At 43.6% G+C, this 12,214-nt stretch overlaps 1 protein-coding gene across 2 annotated transcripts in view; it reads right to left on the reverse strand.

Annotated features, from left to right (window-relative positions):
* The window catches only part of ADCY5 (adenylate cyclase 5), a 334,442-nt gene that overhangs the window by 10,068 nt on the left and 312,160 nt on the right, over positions 1 to 12,214 (reverse strand). For both annotated transcript variants that reach the window (XM_073305114.1, XM_073305113.1), the window contains 3 exons: positions 10,133 to 10,308; positions 1,919 to 1,945; positions 934 to 1,066 (listed from right to left, as the gene is read on the reverse strand). In XM_073305114.1, coding sequence (XP_073161215.1) covers positions 934 to 1,066; positions 1,919 to 1,945; positions 10,133 to 10,308 — 336 coding nt within the window. The remainder of the gene's footprint in view (positions 1 to 933; positions 1,067 to 1,918; positions 1,946 to 10,132; positions 10,309 to 12,214) is intronic.

The raw sequence follows: 12,214 nt of genomic DNA on the forward strand, positions 1-12,214 counted from the left end.
ACCTACATGCCAAGGGAGCACTAATTAGTTAACGCTTGTACAGAAGTTTGAAGCTGTATGTGGCATTATGTAAATATCCTATTATTATTAGTGTGATATCTTGCTATGTGAATATTAATCCATTTAGTCTGGTATCAGGAGTCCACTAACAGCCAGGATTTGACTGAAAAAGGGAAAAAACTATAAAGCATCTAGCCAGCTCCAGTGCTTTATGTGAGAGCGAAGTTGAAAACTCCACTGTGAGTCCTTCAAACATTCATTCATCTTGTACCCTGATGGATTTACCTTGGTTATTATCCTGGCTGGCCCAGCTGTGTTATTAGGGATTGTCAAATTGCCCAGCCTTTTTAAAAAATTAAGCCACAAAACATTCATAGGATCTAAATATGTTAATATACCCAAACTCCGATAACCATATCTCTGAAAGCTGCAAACTAAAGCCTACCCAACTTGGTTTCTGCTTAGATTTCAGAGGTGGTTTCTATATTTGTTTACATAGAGATCAAGGTCCAAAAGAAGCAGAGATGTCTGATAACTTCTGAAAGCTGTACAGACTTTTTCTGCTGCCTGCCTCTGATTTCAGAATTCAGCAGCATGGTTAAAGAAAACAAATGGTGCCTTGCTATGTGACCTTTGGCAAGTGGTCTAACCTGCCTACGCCTCAGTTTAGCCAGCTGTAAAATGGGGATAACGCTTACCCCAATAAATTAAGCAACATAGAATCCCTGTAGATAAGGCACATCAAGTGCTTTAAGACCCTTGAATGAAAGATGCCACAGAAGTGAAGAGCACTATTGGTCTGTCGGATTGTAGGCAATGTCCAGCTCTAATTCATGGGCATTTGATCACACTGTCCATCACTGTAGGGCAATAGTTTTGCATTATGAAACACAACTTCAATGCATTATGCAAACACATATAGCACCCACCCACCTGCAGTTTCCAAAGGAAGTCGAGCCTTGCTGTGGATTCCACCTGCTGGGCATGCAGATATAATGCCAGGACAAAAACAGTTATGACGATAGGGGTCACAATCTTCAGTGCCACTCTCGACACTTTCTGGGAGCTAGAGTCAAGGAGAAGACAGAAGCCTGTGAATATTCTCAGCCCTCTGCTCCTGACCAGGAAGAACATAGCTGTAACTGTAAGCTCCATCTCTCTCTTGAAGGCACGATTGTGCAACCTAATGTTTGTTTTGCAAGAGCAGTTGAGGGAATTTTCCTGACTCGCCATTTGAACAATACTTGTGGTTGCTTGCAACCTTTGCAGTTGATAATTGGTTTCAAATATGACATCTGAAACTGGAGATTAGATTAAACTTCTTAAAGGGACATTGTCAATATAAAAGCCATTTCTAAAAAGCCACTAACACAACACTATACTCGGTAAAACTGAAATAACTTTAAAAATCTTGTTTACTTAGCACCATTTATGCTTTTTTCCCTTCCCCATTAGGCTTGGACAGTGAAACTAGACTGCTTAGTTTCAAGGTGTGTGTGGTTAATAGCTAGTCAATCTCTCCCTCTCTCTCTTTCATTTACAATTATTCAAAAGTTACACTTTATGGAAATTTTAAAATCTCTTTCCCCCCGCCCCCAAAATCCCCTTTTGAATTTAAAATTATGAAAACATTTATTAAAGTAAGACCTTCAATCTTTTTTAAAAAACAAAATCTACAATCTGGACCAGTAGCTAGTTGGCATCATACCTTTCAGAATACACTCCAAGAACAAGCATACATGCCTGGTCACTATTCAGCACCTTTGAAGTATCTATACTTTATTGTGCCAGCTCATAGGAGCAATGACAAGAACTAGCAGAAGCCTTGCTATCTGTGACTCAAACATGATGCTACTACATTTTTGTGAACATTTTAAAAGGCAATTTTGGACATGAAATGTGAAAAAAAGAAACTCACCATGTTGATGTTGCATTAGAGAACTCACTGGAAAAAAATCAGACATATTTAAGGTGAATATTTTGGTTTGATCTCTTCAGGAGTAACACAAAAGTCTTTTTGACATCACTGAGGACTTTACAGTCCTGCAGTTTTAACACTGAGTGGCGCTACAATCCTTTTAAACAGTCTTTCATTACTGGCCAGTAGTTACATTGAAAGGTGAAGAATGATGCTATTACATTAATTTCTCTTGAAGTGAGAGTGTGAATTAAACATACATTATGTGTAAAGATCAGTGGGAAAGTTAATTTTCAGAAGACCATCCAGGATTTAAAATCCAATGGAAGGCACTTGGCAAAAGCCTGTGCATGTTTCAGAACATTTCTGAACTACCGGATCCATCTTCCCAATTCATGAATTCTTTAATATTAAAAAGGGACTTCTTTTAAGTAAACCAGCAGTTCTCAACCTGTGGCCCGCAGGCTGCTTGCGGCCCAATCAGCAGACAGCTGTGGCCCATGTGACATCCTCAGGCCCATATACAGGTAGTACATATATTGTGTGGATGTAGCCCACATAACAGAGAGAGAGCTGGATATGCGGCCCACATTGGTAAATAGGTTGAGAAACACTGAAGTAAACTTTAAGGGTCACTTTAGATACCAGTTTGCATTACTAGTACTGTGCTGGGTATGCTGCAAGAGACATTCATTTAACAGAGTTGTGGGAGAGGGCGGAGGGTATGCTCCTCTTACAAAGAAGGGGTGGCAAGGCACTTTTTTGAGAGTAGCTGCCTCGCAAGTTCCTGTCTGATTGTTTGTTTCATGTTGCTGGGGCTAGGCTGTAGTATGAATTGAGTGTTCAGTGTCGAGCACCCTATATAAGTGTCTTTTCTTTTTTAACTGTTTACACAGAAATAAATCAATGATTATTATTATGGTGCCACTGGTGTGCATTGTGCTTTACAGGCAAATCAGAGGACATAACCTTACCCTGAGACCTTACAATATCCCTGAATACTTTGTGCTAAACTATTGTGCAATTTTTGTTATACTGAGACTAAAGCTATGTCTACACTTAAACCACTATCAAACGCTTCAGTGTAGACACTTGCTACAACAACAGATGTTCTCCCATCACTGTAGTTAATCAACCTCCCTGACAGGCAGTAGCTATGTCGGCAGAAGAATTCTTCCCACCAGGGATTAGATTGTCAAATGTATCGCTCAGGGGTGTGGATTTTTCACACCCTTGAGTGACGTAGCTGGTTCAACCTAACTTTTAAGTGTAGACGTGAACTAAGAAGACTATTTGACTTATCGCTGTAGAATTAGAGATAGAATCCACCAAAACCCAAGAAGCATAGTGAAAAAACATTTGGTTCCCTAATCTTATTTCTTACAGAAGATTTTCTGCTGTATTGAGACCAGGGATCCCTCTCATTTTGATTTATAAATACATCTTTATCTTGCACACTATTCATAACAGACTTCTTAGCCACTTTACTCTGCTACACCAGCAATACACAGGGTCCAGGCTGTATGTATCAGCGTACACAATTCAGGAGCTTTGGAGATTGCTGAATGCCTGATCTAAACTGTAGGCACTAACCTTGGCTGTAAATCATAGGGATAGGGAAACTGTGATTTATAATAAAGCCTTGGTGAACAAAAAAGCCTGCTGCCGCAAATGATTTCTTTCTATTAATAGGTTGAGGGAGACTCATGTTTTGTGGCAGGAATATTTTACAGCGTTTGCACCGATTGGAACAGCAGAAAAATGTACTATTCAACCAGGTTAGTGTATTTCCCAGCTGAGGGCAGTGGATATATATGGGGGTCGATTCTCCCCTGTGGCGAGGATCTACCTGACACAGGATAGTCGTGGTGAGAGACGGAAGAGGCCATCAGGGTGCTCGTTGTGTGACTCCCAGATCCTGCAATACCTGCCCCGGGTGTAAGTGAAAGTAGCTCTTCAGCTGCTCTAATTCACATCACAGGCATAAGGTGACTTAAGAACCTCGTACTAATAGAGGATTGGCATAGCAAAGTAGGATGAGTTAAGTGGGGTGTGGGGGGGAGATGACCACATGGGGAGACTTCCTTACCTGAGCTTGAGATTTCAGGAATATCCTTTGACAAAAGATTCAGCAAGAAGGCATGTATTATATGGGTGCAATATATACATGTAAGTGCTTGGTCGGCCTGACGGCTGGGGTTCTCAGGAACACTGGCATTCAGTAAGTATTGAAAGATTTGGCCAAGCTCACTCAGTCATCCCTATTAGTTTGTAACAATGTGGCACAGAGGCCCATTGGTGCCTGCTGGCCAAGGCTTCACTGATCTGTGTCAGCAACTCCTAATAGGCCTGACAAACTCACTACACCTAACACACTGCTTTTGCAGTAAATTATTCCCACATAGTGTCTTGTTAGGTATCAAATGAAAAGTGGTGTCATTAATATCAATGTGAAATGTATGTACTGATGATATTTAAAAAGTTATGTACAGAAAATATATCCTGAGCGTATGTATCAAAGGTATGAGTCACCAGCAGGGACAGGTTCTCTCTCAGCACAGGGGTGTTTGGATAGCTAGCTAATTTACATATAAATAAAGCCTTGTATTGTTTCACAACAGGCCTCTCTTCACTGATTAGAACTGAATGCTAATAAAGAACAGAGACATGTGAAGTCAGCATGAAGGCAACAGGCACCAGAGAAAAAACAGGCTTTGTCTCCACTTAAACCACTCCACTAGCACATCAGTGTAGAGAGGTTCTCCCATCGCTATAGTTAATCCACCTCCCCAAGAGGCAGGTAGATAGGTTGATAGAAGAATCTGTCTGTCAGCATGATGCTGTCTACACTGGAGGTTTGGTTGGCATTCTAGATTTCTCTCTCTCAGGGTTGTCGAGTTTTCACAGCCCTGAGAGATATAGCTATGCCTATGTAAGTTTTCAGTGTAGACCTGCCCCTAGAGGGTTTTACTGATGCTGGGGACAAAATCACTAACTTTGGGGGAAAATAAGAGGAAGGGAAAAGGACACGTCCTGGTCCATCACGGAGGGCACACAAAGGACAGGGCTTTTGGACCCATGAACAGTGGATCCAGCCATGTGGGTTGATGATGCTGGAAGAAAGGTTTAGGTGATTTCAGACAAGGATTTTAGCCTGTTAAAGTTAAGTTTAGACACCAAGGAGCATGTTATACTTTTTATTTCATATGTAACCATTCCTGTTTCCATTAACCTTACCCAGTATCTTAATCTTTGATGATAAACGTATGATTGTTTCACTATATCTCCATGCTGTGGTGTTATAAAGGACCTGATCTTAAGCTGGGGACCTGGTCAGTGAAGCTGTGTGTATACTGTTCCCTTGGGAATAGTTACTGTGAGTGTCCAGTGACATGGGCTGGACACCACCAGGAGACACTTCAGAAGAGGAGCTCAGGGACTGAAGTACACCAAGTGTTAACCTGCAAGCAAAGGTAAGATGGCAGAGCCCTGAAGAGACTCTCCGAGTGACTAAGAGAGTGAGTGTGTCAGGGAGCTGACACCCAGTTTAGCACCAGCAAGTCTCTCTCTGGCTGAGGAAGGGGGATAATCAGGTGACTCACAATCCTAGACACAAAAAGAAACCATCACAAACAAGTCTGGGAAAACTGGGGGAGCTCCAGAGTAATGGAAAAAAGCGAATGTTGTGCCATTATTTAAAACAAGTAAATGGGACGACCTGGGCAACTAGACTGGTTAGTCTGACATCAGTCTCAAGCAAAATCATGGAAAGGCTAATATGGGATGCAACTGGTAAAGAATTAAAAAATGGTAGTTTAATGAAAGACAGTCAACATGGTTTGATGGAACATGGGCCATGTCAAACAAACTTGATGCTGTTTTTTGATGCGATTACAAAGTTTGGGTTGTAAAGGTGATTTTTCACATAACATTCTGATAAAAGAGTAAGCACTATACCAAATCAATGTAGCCCATATTAGATGGATTAAAAACTGGTTAACTGACTGATCACAAAAAGTAACTGTAAATGGGGAATCATTATCCACAGGAATATAAGTCATAGGACTGGAAGAGACCTCCTTGGTCACTGAGCCCAGTCCCCTGCTACTGCAGAAAACACCATCAAGTAATCCTGTTAATAAACTTATCAAGCTCCATCTTAAAATTAGTTCGGTTGTTTGCCTCCACTACTCCTATTGTAAGAAGGAGGGGGTGTTTCTAGTGGACTTTCAGAGGGACTATTCTTGGCCTCATGCTATTCAATATTTTTAGCAATGATCTGCAGAAAACATTAAGTCATTGCAAGTGAAGTATGCAGATAACACAAAAATTGTTGGAGTGGTAATTAATCATGGGAACAAGTAGGTAATACAGACCAAGCAGGATCGTTTGATAGATGCGCTTCTTTGGGCAACATGTGTAGGAGCAGCCCTAGGCATTTTGCCAACCAAACAATTTCAGCCCCCCGCCCCCCAAAAGCGGCAGAGAAAACAAAAAAATGGCCAGCCAACCAGTGGAGGAGGTGGAAAAAAAAGTCATGGCCCCTGAAAGCTGGTGCCCAGGACAACCGTCCTGCTGAACCAGCCCTGAACATGCATTTTTCACACAGCAGAATGTGAGATCGTACATCTAAGAACAAAGAACATCGTTCACACTTACAAGATGCGGGACTGAATCTTGGTATGCAGTGACTCTGAGAAGGACTGAGGGGTTACACCATATAATCAGCTGAACATGAGCTTCCAGTGTAATGCTGTAGCTAGTCAGCAAATGCAATCCTTGCATGAATAAACACAGGAATATCAAGTGGGAGTACAGAGGTGGTTTTACCTTAGCGTACGGCATTAGTGAGACCATTACTGGAATACTGCATCCAATTCTGGTGTCCATACTTCGAAAAATATGTTGATAAATGGAAAGTGTTCTGCAAAGAGCTACAAGTACAGTTCAAAATCTTATAATGAAAGGCTGAAGAAGCTTAATCTAGTTTATCCAAGAGGAGGTTAAGAGATCACTTGATCATGTCTACAAGTACCTACATGGGGAAGAGATTTCTGATAGTAGATGGATCTTTAGTCTAGCACAGAGGTGGGCAAACTACGGCGTGCAGGCCACAGCCGGTCCGCGGGACCGTCCTGCCTGGCCCCTAAGCTCCCAGCCAGGGAGGCTAGCCCCCAGCCCCTCCCCCGGTGCCTCAGTGTGCCGCACTCTGGCCCACCACTCCTGTTGAGCAGCTCGGGCAGCAGGGCTGGCTCCGGCCAGGCGGCATGGTAAGGAGGTGGGGAGCGGGGGGTTGGATGGGGTGGAGGTTTTGGGGGCAGTCAGGGGACAGGGAGCAGTTGGATAGGCGTGGGAGACATGGGGGGGCTGTCAGAGGGCGGGGGTGTAGATAGGGGTTGGGACAGTCAGGGGACAGGGAGCAGGGGGGTGGTTAAGGGGACAGGGGGAGGTTGGATGTGGCAGAGATTCTGGGTGTGTGTGTCAGGGGATGGGAAACGGGGGGTTGTATAGGGGGTGAGGTCCCAGGAGGAGCAGTCAGGGGACAAGAAGCAGGGGGGTTGGATGGGTCAGGGTTCTGAGGGGGGCATTCGGGGCTGGAAGTGGCGATGCCAGGCTGTTTGGGGAGGCACAGCCTTCCTTACATGGCCCTCCATACAGTTTGGAAACCCCGATGTGGCCCTCGGGCCAAAAAGTTTGCCCACCCCTGGTCTAGTAGAAAAAGGCATAACAAGATCCAATGGGTGGAAGCTGAAGCTAGCCAATCCAGAATAAACCTAAAATGAAAATTTCAAAATTGAGGCTAATCAATAAATTAGTAAATCTACCTTGGTGCAACTTACCTAGGAACATGATGTACATTCCATCTCAAGACTGGATGTTGTTCTAAAAGATATGCTTATAGCTCAAGCAGAAACTGTGGGCTTGATGCAAAATTACTGGGTGAAGTTTTCTGGCCTATGTTATGCAGGAGGTCAGACTGGATTATCATAACGATGCCTTTTGGTCTTAAAAGCTATGAGTCTATGAAGTTAATTTTCTCTCCTGCATGGCAGATGAGTTTTACGTAACACTAGCTTTGCTCTTCTAGTTATACTTCAAGTGTCACGATGCTGGTGTGTCATTGTAGTCATGTCTAGTGATTTCCAGTGCATTACTATCAGTCTTCAGTTGCTTGCATGGTGGAATGGTTTGTACCCAGAAGTACAAAGTGACATCTGTATAGTTCCTAATGAGTGAATGTATTCTAAAGCCTGCAGAATAGACAGTAATTATATAACTACACCAGGAGTCCAAATAAAAGTATCACGAGGCTGTGTTTTTTATGTCAGCTGGACGTGGTGGTACATCTCTAGATTGTGTGTTGTACACTGACTACCCATCTCTCATAAGACACAAATGGAGTGCTATGCTTTGTGGTGTTAGCTGCTAATGGAGCTTTTAGTGGAAACAAAAATAATTTAATGAGAATACAGCAGCACAGAAATTTCTTTCTGGGAAAAACTGCTGATTTCCTCCACCTTATTACTGACATTTTGATTGCGGAGTGATGTAAATTACGCTTTTAAGTGCTGTAATCTTGCAGAACGCTAGGTTTACCAAGAATGTGATGCCTTTTGGGGTATAAAATGCTTTTTTTCTCCAAATTATGTTTCTATGTTATTTCTTCAAACAGGCAAAGCTATTTTGGGATACATTTTCTCCTAAAAGAAGGAAATAAAACCCCCAAAAGAGATTAATTGCATCAAAACTACTGACAATGAATATGGCAAAGAAGCGATACTAGTGCCACTTGGCTTCCTGCACAATTTTGTTTGCTTATGCTAACAAACTATTTGCAATGATTCCATTGTAAATTTAAAGGAGAACCTATAAAATCATAAATTATTATTGGACACATAATAATACTAATAAAAGTGGTTTTGAATGTTATGAAAATTGAGCATACCCAGCTCAAAAGAACCAACGGACACCAGAAAGGACATGAAACCATCCATGTGGAGCAGTTGTCTCCATCTCAAATGATGTGAAATTAGGACAGATGAACATGTAAGAAAACAATGGAATATGTGGTGGGCAACTCAGGAGGAGTGTGTGTGTGTGTGTGTGTGTGTGTGTGTGTGTGTGTGTGTGTGTGTGTGTGTGTGTGTGTGTGTGTGTGTGTGTGTGTGTGCACGCCCGCCCTCCCCAACATCTTGAGGAGATTCCATCATCAGTGGAAGGAGGTTTGTTCAGCAGCATTAGTGCAAGCTTCCCTCACACTGTGCTTCAAAACCCTGACCTGGAGGGACCAATGCACCTCTATAGATAAAAGGATAGCTTTCATTCCCACTTAGTCCTTGGCCTATTTGCAGAGATTGAGAGTTAATGTCACCGTTGGCTTTTGAGATGTGGACATTAGGAACAGGGCGGAGATCACCAGGCAGACATCAGATAGCAATTTTGAGTCACTACTAACCTGGGCTGGATTTGAAGCAACAAACCAGAGGTGAAACCCAGCACCCCAGTATTTCATTACCAAGGGCTTGCCTAGAGGAATAGTTAATGCATGGTAGGCTGGAGTGTAAATCTACCTCGTACTAGCCTGCCAAGCACTAATGGTTCACATGTACCCTTCTGCCCCACACTAGAAGTTCCCTAGTGACCTACTCTCATTTCAAAGCTGGGTATCTCTGAGACCACTGAAACTCCTAGTGCGCGGTACCAAGGTTCACATGGACAGTTAGTACGCAGCACAGTAATGCGAGGTAGCTTTACAGCCCAGCCTGCAGTACGCTAACTGTTCATTTGATGAGCCCCAACTCTCTGAGCCATTCAGACTCTGTTGGTATTTTTATTTTTGAAGTAGCCATTTCTGTCTTGACAGTCTTGAAGAGTCTTATGCTAGCAATCAGAACAGCTAACAGCCTCCATGTTAAGAAAAAAAAATCCACACTCATTCCAATTACGTTTTGTCAGTAATATTTGATCGTTACCGAAAACCTGACAACCAGGTTTAATCTTCAGGAGAAGATTTCTAAGGTGTAGAGGCCTGTGAGATGGCTCGGAGAATAGGAACAATGATGGAGCCTTAATTTGTTGTGACTTACACCTCAGTACTGCAGTTCCACAGTTTACGCACTGTAGACTCAGAAACCCAGTCTTCCTAGTGATATGGAGGCATCATTGGGAGTCAATATGATGGAGGAAGACATTTTGAAAGTGAAATCCACTTACACAGTGTTGGCTGCAACTAGAAGATCTGCATTGTCAAAGAGGTTCACCCCTGGCACCTCCACAATGAGAACGTATATGAATTCGATGATCAACATTAGGATCAGTTTCCCGATGCAGCTGATCTGAAGGAACACAGAGCAGGCCAGGAGACTCAGTAAGACACTGTAGGTAAAATACTGTGTAAAGAGAAAAAAGGAAAACAGGAGAGAGAGAAAACTCAGTAGGACAAAGCAAACCAAAACTAAGAGACATAACAGACCATATAGAGGGAGTAGTAACCCTACCCCTGAGCTAAATGAACACTTAGACTGAAGGTCAAGGTGTGTGTGTGTCCCCAGGAGGTAGCAGAAAGCACCATCACATTAATATTACAGTAAAATGCCTAATGTTCTAAGGCCAGATTCTGCCCTTGGTTATACCTGTGCAACATCATGGAACTTAGTGGAGTTGGAGCAATAGCCACATCCGTCCCATCCTTTACCAAGCTCAACGTGCCAAGCAGAGTGGAGGGGATGGATCCTCATCCGGCCATGGAGCAGCACGGCTCAGCATCAGGGCTGCAGCAGCATCCTCGGCCTGTGAAGTGGATCCACCAGCCCTGCTCCCACTCCACCCTCATCCACCACTTCCAGATAGATGCGGAGTCTCCTCAGTTCCCATTATACCTAATTCTGCTCCCCGCTCTCTACACAGACCTCACTTTAGCTATGTATGCGAGTTGTAGAGTACACAACACACACTGCATACCTCACTAACACGCAGTGTAGATGGTGAGGCAGGGCTTAGGGGAACAGGGTAGAGGGCCTATATGACGCTGGCAGACCAGGTGCCAGCTCTTGCAAAGGCTTTAGGCCTCAGCCAAGCACTGACAAATTCACTGCTGGGAACCAGTCTGTTTCACGTATGGCAGTATAGTTAAGATAGGTATTGGACTTATAACAATGTGTTTAGTCTTTATGAAATGTTTGTAAGTTGCTGCATGCATTAATTTCACTTATAATTTCGTTATCACCTGCTGCAAGCTAATATTTAAGTTTTTGCTTTGTAACTGTAAAAAATGTTTGCTCTAAAACTGTGATTTAGGGATATCTGCTGCCCATCGAAAAGGCCTATCAAAACTAAACAGGCCATTGTGGGACATCACGATACAGACGCTGTTAATTGCCCCTGGACACCTATGAGGAAACTACTTGCAAAAGGGCTCATCCCATCAGCTTGAATTCTGGAAAAAGAAAAGAAAAATATCTAACAGGAAAATTTTTCATCTTTTTTGCTGTTTGGACTCTCAGAGGGCTGGAGCCATAGGTGCCGACTCCGTGGGTGCTCCAGGGCTGGAGCACCCACAGGGAAAAATTGGTGGGTGCTCTGCACCCACTGGCAGCCAAGCTCCCCTCCCCGCCCCCCTGCTTCACCTCATCTCTGCCTCCTCCCCTGAGCACGCCGCGTCCCTGCTTCTCCCCCTAGCTCCCAGCGCTTTCTGCCGTGAAACAGCTGTTTTGTGGCATAACAAGCTCTGGGAGGGAGGGGGAAGGAACGTGGCATGCTCAGGGGAGGAGGTGGGGAAGAGGCGGGGCTGGGGATTTAGGGAAGGAGACCAATAGGGGCAAGAGGGGGGCAGAGTTGGGGCGGGGACTTTGGGGAAGGGATTGGAATGGGGGCGGGGTGGGAGGGGGCAGGACAGGGGTGGAGTCAGGGTGGCGCCAGGGGCAGAGGGGGGTTGAGCAGCCACTGGTGCCAGCAGAAGTTGGTGCCTATGGCTGGAGCTCTGACATAGAAGCAGAGATCCAAGGATGAAACTGGATTAGCCCTAAAAGACATTAAACTCTTACAGATTTCTACAACTCTGTCACCTTTTGGAACCATAGACTGTAATTCAGTTGTGTATTTATGTTGCTTGCTTTAACCTTGTAATAAGTCTAATTTTTCTTAGTTAATAAATCCTTAGATAGTTTACTATAGGACTGGCTACAAGTGTTGTCTTTAGTGTGAGACCTAAGGTGCAGAGTGATCTGGGGTAAGTGACTGGTCCTTTGTGACTGAGAGTAATCTCAATATTGTTGTGATCTTTGGTAAAGTCACAAT

The sequence above is a fragment of the Lepidochelys kempii genome, chromosome 11 (assembly GCF_965140265.1).
Source record: "Lepidochelys kempii isolate rLepKem1 chromosome 11, rLepKem1.hap2, whole genome shotgun sequence".
In the NCBI taxonomy this organism is placed as follows: Eukaryota; Metazoa; Chordata; order Testudines; family Cheloniidae; genus Lepidochelys; species Lepidochelys kempii.